The 20,598-nt window shown below is 36.6% G+C and overlaps 1 protein-coding gene across 1 annotated transcript in view; it reads right to left on the bottom strand.

Annotated features, from left to right (window-relative positions):
• TBCK (TBC1 domain containing kinase) overlaps positions 1 to 20,598 on the bottom strand; it is a gene marked incomplete at its 3' end in the record, with an annotated part of 94,162 nt that overhangs the window by 33,201 nt on the left and 40,363 nt on the right. The window contains exons 20-22 of the mRNA XM_082281761.1: positions 20,115 to 20,200; positions 12,075 to 12,111; positions 10,522 to 10,683 (exon numbers count right to left, since the gene is read on the bottom strand). Coding sequence (XP_082137887.1) covers positions 10,522 to 10,683; positions 12,075 to 12,111; positions 20,115 to 20,200 — 285 coding nt within the window. The remainder of the gene's footprint in view (positions 1 to 10,521; positions 10,684 to 12,074; positions 12,112 to 20,114; positions 20,201 to 20,598) is intronic.

Raw genomic sequence — 20,598 nt, 5'->3', positions numbered from 1 at the left:
ATGTCCATCTTTTATTATCTCTCCAAGACTGTGCATTCACACAGCATTAATCCTGCCTCTACTGTTCCTGCTCCCAAGTCACTGCACGACAAGCCAGAAAACATTAGAGCTTCCACATTATTAGAAACATACCACTGATATGTCAGAAGCACATCAAGCCAGAGCCTGGATTCTTGAACAGGACTATGAACAAACAGACTACCTCAGCAGAATGCCAGAGTACTTGACACGAGCAAACAACTTAGAAAAACATTCTTCTGAAAGCAGGCTCTGCATACATCTCCAGGTGTGAGCAAGAAGTGAACAGTAATATTTAGAAAGGATGAAGAGGGCATGCTCACTCATGGAGATGTACATGTAACATCTCTGTGCTCTCCAAGATCCCAGCACTGGGGTATTTTGTAGTTTAGAAAATCTGTAATGAAAACATGCTGATGTAATATGGTGTCATTAAATGTGAAGCGTGAAAAAATTTAAGGCTGACTTAAAACATAATAAAAATACTATAAAAATAAGTTATAATTTCAAAACTGAGTACATCTTCAAATTGTTTTTGAAAAATTGCAGAGTGCAATTTCAAAAAGTCAAAGCTGGAACCCAAGTATCTTAGGAACCAAAGTCACAAGTTTAATTTTCAAACATTATGTTTAGGAGTTCTGGTTCAAATGAGATCAAGTATTTCACAGTCAAGCAGCAATCAAGACTTACAGGAAACAATTCTGTGGCACCAGCTAATTGCTCAGCATCAAAAGGCTTCACTGACATATCTAAATATGCAAATAATACAGCAATTGAAAAAGGTAGGGGTAGGGAAGTGAAAGAAAAGTTATCTAACAGTAACATCTTTGTTTTGCCATGGCCCCATCCTAACATTAAGCCTACTGAAATGTTTTGCTCCTTTTCTGAACCAAACTTACTGTTTATTTTAAGATGTTTTTCATTTTGCTTTGTTCATGCTAAACTATAACTTCTTACCAAGCTGCTGTCTCCCTATATCCACAGCCTCAACTGAAAAGGATGGCTCAGCCTGACATAGCTGCTTTTTAAGCTATGTACATTTAAGGTTTATTATTATAGATACAGGAGACAAGTAGATTGCACTTGAAACAGATGTTGAAAAAAGCATCAGTTTAAATGCAATACACCTGTGACAAAAGCACATAGAATTTTTTATTTCTACAGCAACACTGGATGTGCATATGCTGTTCACAGCAAGTGAAGGCAAATAATGGAGAAAAATGTAAGACGAATGGTTCTTTCCTAATAAAAATCTACACAGACCGAGTCTTTGTGTGCAGTTAATCAATTCCAGAGCCTTTTCCTTCGGTAACAGGATACCAGTTAAGAAACTCAGCCAAAATAAACTGCTTCTGCATTTTGGGAATAGCCCAGAATTATGAGCTTGGTTTGACATCTCCATCATAAATACTTTATTACAACCCTGCCAGGCAACATCAGCTTTCACCACACAGCCACATAAATAGGCCAGAAATCTCTGTGCTATTCAGCTCTGGAGCTGAATAGGTCAGTCAGTTCAAACTCCTGATTCCTGCTCTTAGAAGAAACAGAGGTGAAAGGCCATAAACTCTTTTTTCCTGATGACATACAAAAAGATACACTGAGTGTGCATATTTAACAGGACAAATCTAGGAAGAGAAGTGACATTTCTATCCAACATCTCTGTATCTATTACTGTAAGGTTATTATAAATGAAAAGGTCAATGCAGAACTATCCTTTTTACATTATTTATTTCATACATTGCAGGATAGTTGCGTGACTTCATTTTTTTGTGGACAGCAGTAGAGAGAAGAAGCAGCAAACACTATGAATTATTCCCTAGACATTAGACTGCATAAAGGGCAAACATGGATTCTTTTCTTACTTGTGATTGCAAAAATTCCTCTGACTCAGCAGTTCAGTGAAAACGTTTACTAAAGAATGCCTTCCAGTATGGAAACGTGACAGTGTCCTGCACTGATTGAGATGAGCAGAATGCCAAGTGACTGTACAAAGAGTAAAGCTTTACTGTAAGCCAATCACCAAATGCCACATGCTGTCTTACTGAGAAAGAATACAGAAATAGGTTACACAAAGACTGTAGCTAAGCTCCAACAAGAAAGAGCGTTCTAAACATTTTTATGAGGTGTGCCAGTGCTGCTGAACAGCAGACACTTGTACAAACTAACAAACTGTTAAAGACATCTGGACCCTAACACAGGGTAGGATACTGGCCAATGACAGATGCACAGGAATTCACAACATATAATAGAAATAGTCAGATGGAGGCTAGCATGCCCAACTTGAGAAATACAGAAGGGGAAATAGAGCAGCACAGCAGAAAAATGAACATTACTTCATGGGTAGATGATAACCAGAAGATAAATAAAAGGACAGGTTCACAAAATTGCAGGGATCAGCTCAGAGGAGAAACCTGTGAGAAAGCCATGGCCATGAGGAACCTGTGGTGCCACCAACACAACGTCCAACAACAGTCAATTTTTGAAAGAATAACTCTTTTTTGGCTTTTCTATGTTCTTTTTGTTGTAGTATTTGCTAAATATCTGTTAAATTAGTTTTAGAATCTGAAATACTAGTGAAACTCACCTTCTTTATCCTAAATCTGTGCTTCACAGAAATAATATGCAAATACTGAAACTCAGCATGCAAAACCAGAGATCATGCTGTTATAGGTTTCCATCTGGGTGGTAACTATGAGCTACTGCAGTTATTTCCCAGGAGTAACAGGTATAAACCTGTAAAAAATTCTACAGTCAGAAACTCTGACCAGGCTAGATGCTTATAAAACTGATGACTCTCTTAAGAGCCATAAGTAGAAGACCTTTGTATTGGCATAGCTCTCCTGTTAGCCTTCAAGATGTTCCTAAGGAAATAACATGAAGTAACTCAGATTTTCTGCTTTTAAAGTAAGACAAAAGTTCAGGTAATCTTGAAAAGGAGTACCTGTTGCCATGAGAAAAGGATGAAGGCCTCTAATTTGACCTGTTTGTTCCCATACCAATGATGGAAAAACTCTGGGTAAATATAAATACAAATAGAGAATTTAGATCTGCCTAATGAGTATCCTGAACCATGTAACACTCTCAAACTGCTAGAGCAAGCAACATTTTACTCAGAATTGAAAAGTTATTCCCCACAAATACAGCAACTGTAAACAGGAAGGATAATCATCTTGTTTATACTTAAAACTGCTTTCATTTATTAAAAAAAAATGCTCTAGCCATTTGGCACTACAGTAGATAACTTACTGAGATCCAAAACTTCCAGTGTTTACTACTAGTCAAGTCTGTGTTAGTGTTTCACATAGCAAAACTAATAGCTTTAAGTAACTAACATCAGTCCAACCTTGTCAGTATACATTTTCTACGTTATTCAAAGCTTGCTGCATAATTAACCTACTCATAAGCCACGGGAAAAAGTTCCCTTATTCTGTGAAAGAGCTAAGTTAACACAACTCACTTGAATTTACACATGAAAATATTAAATTATACTCAAGACATAAAAGTTCGTCATTTCCGGGTTGCATTCCCAGCAGACAAATTTGTGGTTTACCAGCTTACACAATTGCTTACATGATTTGTCTCCTTAGAATGGTGCTATGCCTTTTTTTTTTTTTAGTATGAAGACTGAAGAACCAGCAAGAGACTGTCTAGCTCCTTGCCTTGCTCTAAAGCCAAATGCAATGTGACCAGCCTATCCTCCCTATCCCCTACAGACGCTTGCCTAGACTTCTCAAATTTGTGAAGTGACAGAGGTGTCACCTGACACACCCGTGCTGGTTACTCAGACTGTTTCTCATCATTTTCAGAATGCAGGCAACATTGTTCACATACAATGTGAGCTCTTCCCAGTTGGGATACCTGTTCTCCCTGAACAAGTTTTGCCCTTCAATACTAACATTGCAGTCCTGAAATTTATTCCAAGCTTGCAATATCAATAAAGTCTTACCTTTAGGTACAAACCCTGCTCTAGTTCTCCATGTTTAGTTTTGGTTTTTCTGTTGATTTCTACTAAACTCCAGCATACTCTTAGTATATTAAAAATGAAGAAATTTGGACAGACAGAACCAAATGGCCCAGGCCAATTTATAAAGGCAAGAGTTTAAGTGAAATATTATGTGAAAGTAAATCAAAGGGAATTGACAGCTATCCCAAAGTATAAGAGCACGGAGAGTTCACTTAACCTCATTTCATAGTCCTTATTTTGACAGAAAGACTTTTCTAGCTCTCAGTGTACATTGCCATTCCAATTCTGTATTTAAGCAGTTATGTGTATCTCTATTACAATGCTAGATATACACTCCCCAAATATATCTACAATCATATAGAAATGTGCTGCTAATGTACATTTCAATCAAGAATTTTTAATACTGCATTATTTGTGCAGCTCATTTAAAAATTCTCAATTAGCAGTTAGAGAACTAAAGATTATTGAGCAGAACATTTATACCTGTAAGGCAAACAAACATATTCAGCATAACAAAATTATAAACAGATATCCTATGAGGCACCTTGCTCTGTCAGCAATGTTCTCCACAATTAAAGTAAAGGAAAACAGAAAAAGGAAAAAGGAAAAAGGAAAAAGGAAAAAAGTCTAGTACATGCTATTGCTTTCTAAGCATTAGTCTAATCCTGAAGCAGTTGCTATGCTTGTAGTTTTAATGGGGAAAAAAAAAGGAAATACTTTCCCAAGACACCTTTGTAATGAGGAAAAAAAAAATTCGCCACATCTAGGAACAAAGCTCAGATAAGAGCAGCCTCACTTTTGTCAGTTATGCCTAGAAATCCTAGAAATGCTTGTCTGCTTGACAGTCTACCCTCTTGTACTTTCATTTTATTCCAGTGTAAAGGTGTACAAAATCCTACATGACTAACAGATGGATTATTCTATTTTCTGAAGAGCCTTTTCACTATTGAGAGCACTATCAGGGGTCTCTCAAGAAACAGGAGGCATTACCTGTATGTCAGACTATTTTAAAGACATGGACTAGGAAAGTTCTACCAATGAACTCACTTTTTACCATTCTTATGAAGCATCACTCCTTGCAGCAGACAGCCCTTTGATAAAGGATATATATTTGATTTTCTTCTGCCAGTGACAACTACAGACTACAACAAAGGATTTCAGTATTTCTTTCCTTACTGTGTTGCCCACTCCAGCACTTCTCTTCAGTCTCAAGAGGGTATAATCTATAATCTAAAACTGTTTTGTTTGTGTCACAATGAGTGGAAAAGGTGAATAATTAAAGAATTCACAGCCTCAGGTAAAAAAACATCAATCTTACAGTCTGACACTACCAGACAGCCTTGTTGAGCAGGTGTGCCCTAACAAATCTCTCTGCTTCTGTCCCAAAGCCAATAATCTTGAGGAATTGCATCATGAAATACACTTGCATCTCCAAAAAGCCATCTAACATAGAAAAGATGAGCAACATGCTCAGAAAAAGATGCTTCCATAAATATCAGCCCGACCTACATATTTCAAGAAAAGAAAACTAGGAAAAGTGACTTCCTTTTAAATTCTGATGTCTTTTGATATTTCCAATCAATGTTTTTGTCATAGTTACAACACCATTATAATGTGTATCACGTGAACGAGACCAAAGTGCTGTTTTTCTTCAGCTATACTGTAACTTAAAAAAGTAGTCAGCTTCACTAGCTTCACGACAAAATACTTTCCAGTGCTATCTTCCATGAACAACAAAAGAACGATACGTCAAAATTCCATAGCTGAAGTTAAAAAAGTTTCCTTTTAGAAGAGCTGTTATGGCTTGTGTTCCTCAGAGCCCTGATCTAAGCAATAAGACATTTTCAAAAGTGTATGAAAAAAGTCAAACCCTAATCAAAATGATGTATTAACTTTTTTTATCCCTATTGCTCACTGGAATATGACAGACCACTGTATCTCTTGTCAGTCCCTTCAAAGGTGGTGTTTTAATCCCCCAGGTTACATTTTCCTTGGAGGAGTGCTGAAACAAATGGGAACAGCCACCAAACACCCACAAACTCAGTGTGGACTTGGTGGCCAACTGCCATTTTTCCTCTTACAAGATCTATATTAACTAAATGCTGAACCACCAGAAATTCCAGTACAATAAAAGTGTATGGATCACAGACGTGGGCAGACAAAGGATCCTCCGGAAGCAAAACAGCAGAAAGTAAAATGGTAGCTACCTAGGGTCAGAAAAACATATGAAGTAGAGTTTTCTGATGTGTGTCTAATTTTGCTGCTGTCAACAGAAATGTGTCATTCAAAATTGCTCCATACAATCTTAGTAGAGAATTTCTACTATTTTTTAACCTTTAGTCCATCTATAAGCTGGTTGCAATCCTTCTAAGCATTCATATGGCTTCCACCATCATGAGATTCAGCATTTTGGCACATCACTAGAATGGCAATGGAAATAATAATTTCTTCCAAATTAGAGAAACTCTGTTCCCTAGAGAATTATTTATGTCTGTGGTTTGACGATAGCCAGATCTTGCATCTTAAGGCCACATGCCTGTGTCTCACAAAGCATAATCCTCTGTTTTCCACTTCAACCATTTTAGTGTAGTTCCTCATTGCACTGAAGCAAGCTACTGGATTGCTTTGCTACAGTCAGTCTTTACAAACTTCCTATCTGAGGCCAAGGCTCTTCCTTTGGAAGCAGTGACTAGACTGGAGTCAGCAAAAAGACACCTTCCTAGGGTGCACAGCATTAAAAGAATGAACCCTCCTCTTGCTCCAAAATTACAGAAAATGAGCTTATTGAACTAACCTAAAAGATTTATTTGAGTATGTTTTATCTCATCACTAGGCTTGATATTTCCCTATTCTCTAACAACATCTGTCCCCACCTTTTCATCAGTTCCCTATCCCTTTAGAAGGCCGTAACTCATCTCAGTATGGCAGTGCTGATACTGGCAGTGATCACTGGAGGAAGATCTGTTTGCCAGGCCCTATCCTGCACCCATTCCAGGTGGGAGTGGATTGGTCTAAGGATTCTTCAACTGTTTGCAAAGAGCTGTATGTGTCTGGATGCTTCCTAACAAAAGCTGCTGTTGACTTTGTACTACTTGTACAGAGGGTAATGAACTTGGTAATCAAGTCAAACTACAATAAGCACAATTTTTGAGTTGGATAATGGACATTACCACACAAACATATGGCAAGATTCTAAAGACTAAGCTATAAGCAAAAGTGCACGTTTTAAAATAAACTCATACAGTTGGTCCTCAGTGCATGAAAAGCCTTCTGGGTTGTAAATCTGCTGATACATGAGATTAAGGGATATCCAGACTGGCTTAGTACAAATCAGCACTGGTGTGAAAGCAGAGTCCTGTCTCTGTTGTTGGTACCTCAGGAATCTCATCATAGTAGTGTCACCCTTACCATTCTCATTTTCCTGACACATTCTGCTACATCAGACTTGCAGAAATACTGCCTTTGTTCTCTCTCTGCATCACCTGAATAAGACAAAATTTACTAAGTCTCAAAACTAAAGGTAAAACAATTAGCAACAACTCCGGGGCTGGTTTTGTTTGTCTGTCTCAAACGGTACTTCCTAAATATTGTCTGTTATTTATATTGCTTGAATAAAGTTTGTATTTAACAGAGCTCTTAGACCCAAGGAAAAATATGAAAGAAAAAAATGAAAGAGAATTTAACTCCAGCACTTTGGGGTAGTATTTCCTAAACAACCTAATTCTATTTAAGGTTTAGCAGTTGCTTATATGCCCCCTTCATACAGCTCCATGAGGAATGAACTAGGACATTTGTTGCTACAAGGGGACATTTGTTGCAAAAGGATTTTCCAGTACTCTTAATTAAGCAATTGTTTTTTCAAAATCTTCAAATACATTTCCTGATATGATAGGACACTGTTTAAACTATATAAAAATAAATTTAAATTTCCAACAGAGCTCCCAAAAATAGCAAGTAATGCCCAATTGTATTGGCTTTATAGATAAAATATGGCCAATTGTATTTGGAAAGGGTTTTCAGAATCAAGTAATCAATAAGGACACAATGCCCCTTCATTTTCCTCACATCACTATTATTTTAAAACAGTAATTTAAACTGTGTTATATACAATGAACTAGAAATTACGCAGTGGGGTTTTTATTTTTTAAAAACAAGAAATCTTAAAAGTGTTCCACAAAGTTGCAAGATGGCAGTAAAATACCTTATCAGTCTGGAAAGGAAGTTGTTTTCACTGGCAGCCTGAAATAAGCCATTCCACTGCACACAAAGCTTAAAAATTGCAGGAGTTACAGACTGTTGAGCAACAATTGATTTTAGTTTAAAATTATTGCACACGTTTTGAACAACAATCTCTTCCTGGGAGTGACCTAGTTTCAGGTGAAGGTCATTTGTAAATTACTTTCAGAGAATTCTCAGCCTTGGCACACCATTTATCATACCCAAAATAACAGAAGTCTTGTTTGGAAGACACAGGTGACAAAATGCATAATGAGTCAATACTTTTTAATCAGAAATAAGACTCAGGTCAGAAAGAAAAGGGACAAGGCTATGAGAATTATATGTTGAAAAAGTTACTGATTAAGCTAGATCAATAACATTTAACTTTTAAGTCACACTAGGATTGTCTTCCATCTTTATTTTTTTCCCCCTTAGTAGTTTTACTAGCAGTATTTTATGGTATGCTTTAGATTAATCTCAAAATATTCAATTTCGTCACTGTTGACATCCTAATTATCACGGACATCACCAGTTTAAGAAAAAAAAAATATTTTCAGAAATTCGTATTTCCTACCAGAGTATCAGCAAAGTTGTCATCAACTACAACCAGCAGAATGCATGTACGTTATACCACTATGGATTTTAGTGATTTAATTTTATTATATGAACAGATATGTATTAAGAGAACTAATGTGTTCTTATACATGACCTCAGCATAAAGTACTTCCACTGTCAGTATATCAGCTGAATTAAGATAAATTGGAATCTATAATTTAGCACCCTTCAAGAAAAGAAAAATATGGAGAAATGACCTTAGGCAAGAAAATAAGTTGAATATTAATGAATCTGTACTTAACTAGGACATACAGCTAACCCATGGGGGAGGAGAGGATGAGGAGAGAGTCAATCTTTTAGTTTAGCACTCACATTTCAGCCATCTGTAGATATCCTGTTAAATTTACCATGAGCATGTGAAATGACTAAGCATACAGATTGAAAATTAAAATTCTACACTATAAGGAATGGCCAAATTCAATGTCTTATAAACTGAAAAATACAGTAGCAAATACATACTACATACTAAACTAATAAGTAGGAGACAAATTTTGAAATCCAGACCCATATGGAAAGGTGTACAGCAAGAGACAATTTGTGACAACAGTATTTAAAGAAATCACAGAGCTTCATTTATGATAACTCACTGACTTAAGCAACTGTGAACTCAGCCTCATCTGCTTGCTGCCATATCCTAGACTACTGCTAACCTCTGTAAACTCTGCAGTTGTGGAGACTGCAACACTTAACAAGACCTTTTAAATTCTTCTCCAAACTTCATTCTCTCCTTCTAAATATTAATTACTTTAAATGAATTTGAATTACTGAATTACACACATGGTGTTCAAATAGAGCTCACTAAATCCATAATTACCCCAGGAATTACCCCAAAGTTAGAGTTATCTAAAGAAAAGCTACACATTTAAAACACTGCCACCTCTTAACCCAAGACCTGTATTACATAAGTAGGATCCTGAGTTGGAGGGAGGGAATTAATACAAGAACATAAGCATGTCCTGAGTCCAGCAGCCTTCCTACTTGTGTTACTACAACTAAAACACATCTTTCAGGTGACATGGCTTACTCAGTTCACATGCATTCTACTGTCTTATTAGATACCTGCTCAGAAGGAAGACCCAAACTGCATGGTTAACTGCAATTTTTTTTGTAAGGTACTCATTTGCATGGATAGGTTAATCACCTCCCACTGAGCAAATACACAGAACTGCACAATGATCATGCAGACTCTGATACAATTTTGAAAGTTCTTCTAAAAGCTTTACATTTCAAATGGAAACATTTAGCATAGGAATTCCAATGGCTTCCTATACTGGTTTCCCTAGTCCTTTTACATTAATTACTTCCACAGTAGAAGTCTAATTATGTTTGAAAGGAAAACAGGCTAATACCAGCATCAAAGTGGAACAGGACTATTCAGAACAGTACCCAATTTGTTTAAAAAAATAATGCGTATCAAGTGGATGGTGTCTCTGTGTGCCGTGACTATAAACATTTGCTTCTGAATTATATTAAATTGTTCTAAATTTCACAACAAAATACTCCAATCTTCACTTGGAAATAACAACCCTACTGCATTCTTGCTGATGACAGCAAAAAGACTTCAACAAACTACAATAAATTGTGGTTAAGATCTACACACTCTGGCAGTGAGTTTGCCTAAAGCTACCATGATTTCTAAACATATATTTAGAAACACACTGGAGAAGACAGATTAAAAAGGAACAAACAGTTTTTTTCTGTACCTGGCAAGTCTGAAAAAAGGAGAATGCACTCATTGAATCCATTAGCCAGAAGACGATCCCTCAGCTGTTGAAGTATGGCAACTCCAATACAGAACGGGAAGGAGGAATTTCCAAGCAGTAATGTATCCCACAAGTGAAAAATTTTGTGCAAAGGAAAGACATCTGCATAATGAATAAGCACAATAAATAAAACTATAACCATAGACACACATTTACAGTGTTAATGAGTTGCTTATGTACTTCCTTCCTCTCCCATCTTGAATTATTTCTTTTTTATTTGGGAGCAAAGAGGACTTGGCCTGTTTAGGATCATATTTGTCTTCATAGGCAGTTTGATTATTCTGGAAATCACAGTCTTCTTTTATTAATGAATAGCTGGAAGCACATGGGTTTTCACATTTCAAAGTATGCCAAAATTTAGGCAATTATTTTTCTTTTGGTACAGTACAATTATGTATTAAGGCATGCATATCAGTTTTTCACAATAAGATGACATTAGTGACTTAATCAGTAAGACCAGCTACTTACAATTAGACAAAAAAACGAACAGAATAAAGAAAAAATTGGCAGAATAAAAGAAAGACAAGGAAAAAGGCCTGTTAAAATAGCAAGATTTTATATATAAAGCTGAAGGTGGCTCTCTTAAAATAAGCTATCTTCTAACTAAATAGTTCTAAGATTTTTTCACACTTGACTGCTTAAGGAAACCATCTCCTTGGTTTTCTAAATGTGGTGATTCTCATGAAAGGTATAGAAAAATGGACAACTGCAAGAACTACTGCTTCACAGTCAAGATCTTTAGAAACTGCAATTAAGAGTTGCACATTAGGTTCTTTGATAGTTCATCAGAGAAATAATCTATGAGCTCTTTTCATTCCGACACTTTTTAAAAAATTTAAATTTAATGTCTGCCAATGTTGATATGACATGAAAAAAATCACAGATTTTTAGGAAAGTTTTAAAATTGCTTTCTAGACTGGATTTATTAACTTTGTCCTCTTTAATTAAAGCTCACCAAATTATAAAGCTCTCTTTGTTCCTAATACACATGCACAAATATAGAAAATTAGTGCTATCAGAATAACAGTGTGTCTACATGCAATAAAAATATGATTATCTTCAAAAACAAAGTCATCCTCTTTCTTATATTATTTGAGTGAGGGCAGGGGATGGTGGTGAGGTTTGGCTTTGCTTTTTAACTATTATTATGTCTTTTTCCAGTAGATAACAGCTTCCTTTGAACACATCCTAAATACTGCATATGTAAAATAATCCAGATAATAATAACAACAAACCAACTATATAATAATATAACAATAACAACAACTCAAAAAAGTAGTAGAAATGCTAATTATTACCAAATCAGGGCAGAAAGTAAGTGACAGGCACTGTTGAGTTTTTCACTCACACCACCTCCTTGCAAATTACAAGCATCCTACTAAATGACCTATCATACTAAGATACTTAGAAGGGCTTTAGCTGAAAAAGTGAGAAGAATTAATATTAAGAAATATAAGAACACTAATCAAAGGAAAAAAGAAAAGCATACTCACGTGTAAACATTGTAAGAAACCAAGGAATTGCATAAAGCTGCAAAAGGTGGTGATGGGGGGAAGAAGACAAAAAACAAGTTTTGAGAACTAAAGTTGTCTATGACAATTGTCAACTACATTAAAAATTGCCTATTTTGCATGAATTTAATTAGAAAGGAAAATAACTGCCATGGCAGATCTACTATCACACAGCTCATAGCCCCCTCAGAAGCTATTTTCATCCCCAAATTTTTCAAATTACTAGTTTGTGACACTGCACAGAAAAAAAAAAGAAAAAAAAAAAAAAATCAATCACCACCCTTACTAGGCTGGTTTGCAAAATAGAACCTCCAAAGTCTTAAAGAACACAAAAACCTGCTCTACTAAATTGCTACAATTCTCACTAAACTAAGAAAAATTAGCCAAGGATGCCTGAAAAAGCATAAACCAACTGGATCCAATATATCTTTTTGACTATGGAAGAAAATAGTTTTATAGAAATAATTAAAAGTTCAAATCAGGATTTCCAAGAGAAAAAATAACCACCTCTGCCTTTTTCTGTGATGCCAGTATGTATTAAAATGCATACTTGTCAGTGAAGAAATTAAGGACCGTTTCAGTCTCAATAAATGCTCACTAACACCCTAAGCATTTATGTAGTTCTACTGCGACCATTTTAGGGCAGGTGTCATCCAAAGGTGTCCTGCTTCTGCACTTACACCACTGAGACCTGTGCTGCTGCAACAGCTACAGAAAACCTTTAACGTCTGCAAACTTTCATACTCGTGACATCATACAGAGAAAGAAGAGCTAAGCATTTGTGACACCTTAAGAATTTCTAATTTTTCAATGAAGTATTTAGCAAGACAAAGGCAACAGAATCTGTTTTCTTGAAACATCAAACTGCACAGAAAGTTTCCATAAATGCAAGAGTGAGACGATCATTGTTAAATTTTACTCAGCTGCATAGCTCATGTGCTATGAAGATTTACAGTTGAACATAAAGCTTAATATGTTACTTTTTAACTCATAAAAAGTGCAAATGAATCCTCCTATTGAGCTTTTCCTGGAAGTAAACAAATGAGGAGCAGAAAACATAACTGATATTATGTTAATAATTACTTCTTATTCCATAAACTCGGAAATGGGTCATGGTTCCGACTAAATGATGTACGCATTTGCTGAAAACCTTCTTAAGCACAGCTCTCTCTAAATTTTATTCCTATGCCTCCATCTGAGCATCTGAGATCTGAACCATACTGTCCATAAACTACAGAAGGCTCAATGACCTTTTCACCACTTTTAATATTCAGCAGGCTTTTATGAAACTTGGCCTCCAGCCCACCAGTTCATTTTAAGTGTTCAAAATCCAAACCAAATCAATTTAATCTTGTAATACTTTCATACTACTTCCTTGAGTATATCTATGTTTTGTTTTAAATAGATAGCATTCTAGGGAACAATAACACATCCTGTTCCCTGAAATACCTCCTACAGTGGTTGTGATAAGCCAATACCTGTTTATCTCCTTGTTTACATGCAATATCTTGCTTCCCATGCAGTAGGAACACAAGCCTAGTGTCCTGAGGCTCCTCTTTGCTTGGAGGTACATATTATGTATACCACATTATTTCCTTGGTATTTAAAAGCAATTATTTCCTCCATTTCATATATTTGATTAAAATGTTTTACCAAAGCAGATCCTCATTTTCTCCTAATTTCACAAACACCTCTATCATGCATGCATTTACACAGAAATATACAAGAAAATATATGAAATGTGAAGCTTTGAAGTTCATTAAAGGGTAATCACACGGAAAATCACTGCTTTGCTCTAAACCATCCTCACCAGAAGTACCAGCAGTGACATGAAAAGTAGGTCAAACAATTTAAGTAGAAGGTGTCAGGTGAGCTTTTATTGACGTTTTATTGGTTTAAGACAAGGAGGTGCTGGTAAGCCTGAAGAGGCTGTGGATGCTATCAGTAAGCAAGGAAAGGAAAGGCACAACACGGGTGGCATTACTCCACGACGGCAGTGAGAGGGAAGGAGCAGCTGCACTGAGTCCAGGGCAGAGTTCGGGATGCGCTTGGCAGCGGGACTGCTCACAGCGTTAGTGAATGCTGCCCTCCAGCGGCCGCCGTCCGGAACAGCACCGCGCCGCGCCCCCGCAAAAACAAGCTCCAGCAAAAGAGGATTTCAACCCTTCACTGCTGAGCCCTCAAACGGAAGGGAGTTGTGGTTTTACTGGACACTTAATTCCGGACCTGGGAAGTGTACCTAACGTGCAACCAAAGTAGCATCAGAACTGCTGGAACAGCCTGAGAAGTCAGATTTTAAAAAGAGCCTGTAAAACTAACACATCATTTTTTAGAGAGACCTTGAGAGGAGCAGTGCCGTAATTATAATTTTGCTTTGCTAGTAAAATACAAGCTCTTTTGTGCTTTAAAGTAAGGACCTCGACATTCCTTATATATGAAGTACACAGCAGTCCCCTTAACACCAGTTCACATTCAAACAATCTTAATAATAGATTCACAGGGTTTTTCTAGTTACAATTTAAATCTGTTGACTTCAGACTAGGCTTCATTCCCCATCTTTCGATTATCCCTAGCTAAATTCCTTTTCAACAGCTAAATTCCTCTTCAATTTCAGTCTGCTATGACAAATCCTGCTCAGTACCTGAGCTTGGAGATGCAGTTTTTTGTTTTTCAGCAGGATGAAGACGTTTAATTGCCTATTGCTAAGTGGCCATGTTCTGAGAGGAATGCATCTTCCATTAGACATTCAAAGCTCTTAGAGATACTGGTTCAAACCTTGCTGAAAGTCTTTTCCATGAGGATTCCTTTACTGCCTGCTAAAACTGTCTGGACTGTTTCATTATTTGAGTGTTCCTTCAGAATATGAGAGTTTTACATACTTGGATCTATAGAAGATTGAGATTTCAGTTGTAAAGAAAACAGTTCTAAAGAAATTTATGCTCAGGTGATGTTGAATCTAGAGAGATTTCAGAGGGAAGAACAAGGTGAAAATGAGTGTTAATGTTTGTTGGTAGTGATGTTAAGAAGTATTAAAAGGTACAAACAAGCTTCTTGCTCTGTGAAAAGCCTGTTAAGAATAAAGTAACTCTTCTGTATGACCCACGTGCACCTTATGAACATCAAAAGGGAGCTATGCACCTGTTTGCAGGATAATGTAAATATATTATTTAAAATTGAAGGTTTGAGTTTTCAGAACATCAAAAATGTCAATATTTTTTACAACTTATTTGTTACATGTGTATAGGACATGTTTACCAAAAGGTTCCAGGAAAATTCAAAAATCTTTATGGAAGTTCACCTTCCACATCTCAGAGTTACAGAGCTGAGATTAAGGTTAAATACCTACAGTTTTAAAGATTACAACCACAACAGGATTACCACAACAATTATTCTTCCCAACTCTTATAGGAGAATCCTCACCTGACGATCTCTTATTCAACACATTTTGAAACTGGTAAACTGTCATGTCTTCATCACTATTAAAATAACTTATAGATGATACACATGATTTATAGATGGATAATGAGAAACCCCTATGAAATATTAGATATTTCACACTACTTTCAGTGTTTGAGACTTTCAGTGGTGCAGCCTTTCCCTCTCATAGTGAAGTCACACAGAAATAAAGGAACTACCACAATCAATGGCAACAGGGGCAAGTATTCTAACTCCAAGTGAGTAGCTCATTTGCTTCAGGAGAACCTGCTAAGAACCCTGAAATTGACAGTTGTAAGGCAGTGTCTACCCTACTAACTTGCTTTCTACATACTTTAGGCAGGCACTAGCTTAAATGACAACAGAAAGGATTAAGAAAAGGTATCATATATTTCTTTTCTTATTGGACTGTGCAGTAACAATACCAGATATTGACAATCTCTTAAGTAATCCAATCTTTCTTTCCCAGCATACTAAAAACCATTTGCCATAGCTACACAGAAGGCTGGTCAAACAGAACCAAAGAATGTTTCTCAGCTAAAAGGAATCCTTTTCACCTTTGCCCTCTCCGCCTCCCCCAGCTGTCTCAACTCCATCCCCGCACACCCCCAACCTTCCTCCCTCCTCTGTCATGGTCATCCTCACCAAGTAGAGTGAACCTCAGCCCTCCAGCTCAGTGCTGCCACAAACACCCACCTTCCCCAAAGACACTCCCACCACTGAGCACCAAAACTTCACGGCCCTGCTTTCTTTCTTAGAAGTACTTTAAAAGACAAATTCCTTCTACTTTTTAGGTAATTTTTTTGTACATATTGTTGGGAAGTCCATCATTGTTAAGCAATACCAGATTGACCAAAGGGAGACTTTGAAACGTATCTCTTGTTACCTATCTCTGACTCAACTTGTGGTGTGATCAGGCCCAAACCATTCTCTCAAGAAGAATAAAACCTTTTAATAAAATTAAAAGAAAAAAAATCTACAGTCTTATTCTGAACATTTCAGTGATGCTTTTTCTGCTTATAGTTTAGCTGTACCACATATTGCAGTTTATATGAGGGGCCAAAACCAAAGAGGTTTTTCTTTTTTTCCTGTGTCTATTTAAATTCCTGTTCCTTTTTTTTTTTTTGTGTTTGATGTATGCATGAAACAATGTTGTCCAACAATAAGTGGAATTTTATTTTGCTGAGTTGTTCTAACAACTGTCCCACCTGCTGCTTTTTGCTTTAATTTTCAGTTGTGAATAAAAACTATGTTTTTGCTTTCTACAGCTTCTTGAGGAAGGGAGGTGGAGAGGGAAATGCTGAGCTCTTCTCCCTGGGATCCAGTGACTGGATACGTTGGGATAGTTCAAAGCTGCACCATGGGAGATTTAGACTGGACATTAGGAAGCCTTTCTTTACTGAGATGGTGGTCAAACACTGGAAGAAGCCCCAAGGCTGTGTTTAGGAGTCATTTGGAGAATGCCCTTAACAGCACATTTTAAGTCAGCCCTGAGGTGGTCAGGCAGTTGGACTACACGAGTGTTGTAGCTTCCTTCCAAAGGAAATGGTCTCTTCTGCCATCTCCGGATCTTTCACCTTCCTGCTCCATGTTTGAAATACATACACACTTGGCTTCAATCCTATATGGTGCCTAGACAATCATATATTTAAAGGCTATAGAAAGGTGCAAAAGATAAGGCAAATTGAATCACATTTTTAATACTAGATTCTACCCAGCTGTATGTACCTACACAAACAAAATTTGAAGAATGATCACTTTCTTCACAAGATAAAAATATCAGCAAGAAACTCCTCCACCAGATTCATCATCAGGTAATTGTGTAACAGGACAAACAGAGATAAAGTACTTCAAGGGCAGGATTTTGAAGATGAAGCCCTATTACTGACACCTTGGGCCTATCACCAAAACTAAGCTAAGGTATCTACCTGTGCCAGCAGCTTCAGCACAATGATACTAAGGAACTGCAATCAGTTTGCCTTCTATGTTAGTGGATAGATGACAACTGTGTCTACCTTCCACACTTCGCAGCTGAAAGTGCTTTAGAATAATTTATAGCCACAGCTACACTTTTAGCAACATTGTACACTTTCCTGTTTTTCTTCACTTTAAAATAGTCTTTTGTTTTGGGTCAGAATTATCCAATAAAATAAGGAATGTGTTATAAAGCATTATAAAGGGTGGAGAAGACGATAAAATTTGGGAGAGTGAGCAAAGAAGAACTGTAAGATTCACTGTATATATCATCTCTCTATTTATATGTAAATCACATAGCCACAGCAATGTACTTAATCCAGGCACCACATCAGCTAATAATATTCACAAGGACTCAAGCTTCAGCAGTGTTCAATATTCTGAGAGCTACGTGACCTGAAGCAAATGAGAAGGGTGCCAGGAACACAATCTTCCCTGCAGCAGAGCCCACGTTTCAATGATGAAAGATTAATCAGGGTTTACTTTGATAGGATTAGTACTCAAGCACGAAACTCTGGTTCAGATCTCATTACTACAGTGCATATCCTTCACCTTGATGGATCCTGTACTGCCTTGTTACAGTTACAAAAAATCACCTCTCTGACTAATCTAAACAACAGAACAACTTTTACTTATTAAAAAAAAAAAACCCAAACCCTGACAGATAATTCAGAAAGGACAACCTCTCTTCATAGGTTAGTGTTAACTTCAGAACTTCAATGCAAGAGTTTTAAAAAAATATACCTCTTTTGCAATTGTTTACTATATCACCTGATCATCTCTAGACCGCAATATTTAGAGACAAGGCTCATGTATGACTATGTGCTGTCCAATGACTAGCACAACAGAAACTAAAATATAGCAAAACGTGATTTTAAACTATTCCATCTCACTTGTACCTTGGAAGTCTTCAGTGGAGAGTTATAACTTTATAAGCAGACACTACGAGCTGCTGAAATACCAGATAAGACCCAAGATGGGTTGCTACAGAGCTCTTGCACAGATCACTAGCCCAAACAAGGACCTGTAAGGTGGTCAGGGTAATTATATCTCTAACTCTTTAGTGGGAACTAGCATCCTGGACAAAACACACAGAAGAACTGCAGCCTTTAAAAAAATAAACATTAAAAGCATTTATATAGTGATGCTGCAAAATTGATTCTCCCTCAGGAACTTAAAAGTTGCTGTTAACCCTTGCACTTGATCTACCCAAATATTTAGGCTTTCTACAGATGAATATTTTTCCTTCTCCTCACTTTACTTTCATCTTCCTCCCATCCATCCTCTTCAGAAGGGTGTTATCTGAAATATATGTGGCTTTCTCAAACTCCTCTCTTTATAAGGCAATACACCGGCTTTCTCTTCTGCTCATTTTAACATCACTGTATCTCCTGATTTTTTATCAGTCAAACAACATTATTACATTAAAAAACTCTCAACAAATGAAAGTATATACTTGCTTTTCCATTACAAAATTTGTAACCAGTGATAATGAGTATCTGCCAGTCCCAAACTCCCATAAATTCCTCAGGAACTGTCTAAAACAAATGATTTTCAGAGGCTTGGCCTTGCTGCTTCAACTTGAAATATTTCCCAATAAGCATAAGGCTTTTCTGATAAACTAAACTTTATATTGCTTATAGAAGCAATGTTTATAAATTCCTTACTTATGAAATTTGTATTTCTATATCAACATCTCCTGAGTCCAGTTGTCTTCTTCCATTCTGACCTCTCAGTCATCATCTGCTCTTATAACCAACTTGCAATTACCAAATTACTAAGTGCCAAAGATAGAATGATATAGACCATATCAATTAACGCTATCTCTATGGCCATGCCTAAATCTACTTTTCAGAAACATCAATATTTGTAGGCAAACATTTTTTATTTTGGCTTTCTTGACTATACACACCTCTCTAAAAAAAGGAGGAAAGCTTTACTACTTACAATGATAGCTCAAAATGAGGCTCTAAAGAAGGCCTTTTTTTGCTTTTTCACAAAGTCCACCCTCTCTACAATGCTTTGGCCATGTTCTCAGTTTTCATTTTCCTCCATCTTAGAGATTTTTTTTCCAATGGAAGCATAAAACTTGTGTCTATGTTATGCACTTGTCCCATGATTGTGACACACTGCAGCATATGACTGCTAAGCATTTTCCAAGGTCTGACATATCTACAAAACTGAAGATCACTTGAACGTACTTTTTCTATTCCTTGCAAAATAATGTGTCATTTGTGTTAAACAACAGCATTTAACTAGCTGCAGTAATTTTGCTGTTAGCACTTCATGGGTACAGTAATTTTTGTATAATAACCCACATTTCAAAAATAAATGTATATATACCTTTTAAGATGAATCTAAGTCATAATAACTGGTTAGTAGTATTTTTATTGTATTTACCATCCCAGCAGAACAGGAAGGACTAAAGCATGTAAAATCAGAATCAAAACTTTACCATTTTATCCGCATATTCAATAAGGTCTATTAATATGGAAGTTTCACTTTGGTCAAAGTGCTACTGAAGCAGTTTGGAAAGGCATCTCATCCCAGTTTCCCTCATTTTCCATTTTTTAATTCCTTTGGATAATATTTATAAGGACCCTTAACACTTACATCTGGAATAAAGCCAATTTCATTGAGGTGGTTACTTAGCTCTGGATCATGGAATGCAATCATCTGGGAAAACACCGTCAGGTACTCTGAAACAACAAATCCAAGACTGTTGTCAAAAACACAAGCCATCACATGCTGCTAGCTCACAACAGAGCTGTAAGAAAGGACAGCCACTAATTTTAAACCTACAATAAAACAGCAAGTGAGTACCACCACTCTACTCCTTGTTACCATTACATTCAATACAGAGAAAGAAACATTCAGTTTTTCTTCTTTAGTTCTTCTCAATTTGGATTTTTAAGAATGTTTTACTTGGCTCACACTTAGGCTGTGATGCATGCTTGACATGCAAAGTTAAAAACTGTCTTGTAACCAGCAAGGAGAAACACCCACTATAAAATTTATTACATCTTCAGCCTGGCCTATTAGGTTGATGGGTACAATTTCATTAAGTTGTCGAAACAACTTGCTTTTAATAGGAAGA

This window comes from Coloeus monedula, assembly GCF_965178545.1.
Source record: "Coloeus monedula genome assembly, chromosome: 5".
Lineage (NCBI taxonomy): Eukaryota > Metazoa > Chordata > Aves > Passeriformes > Corvidae > Coloeus > Coloeus monedula.
Note: the sequence above shows the minus strand (reverse complement) of the source record. Positions and strands in the feature narration are given on the sequence as shown.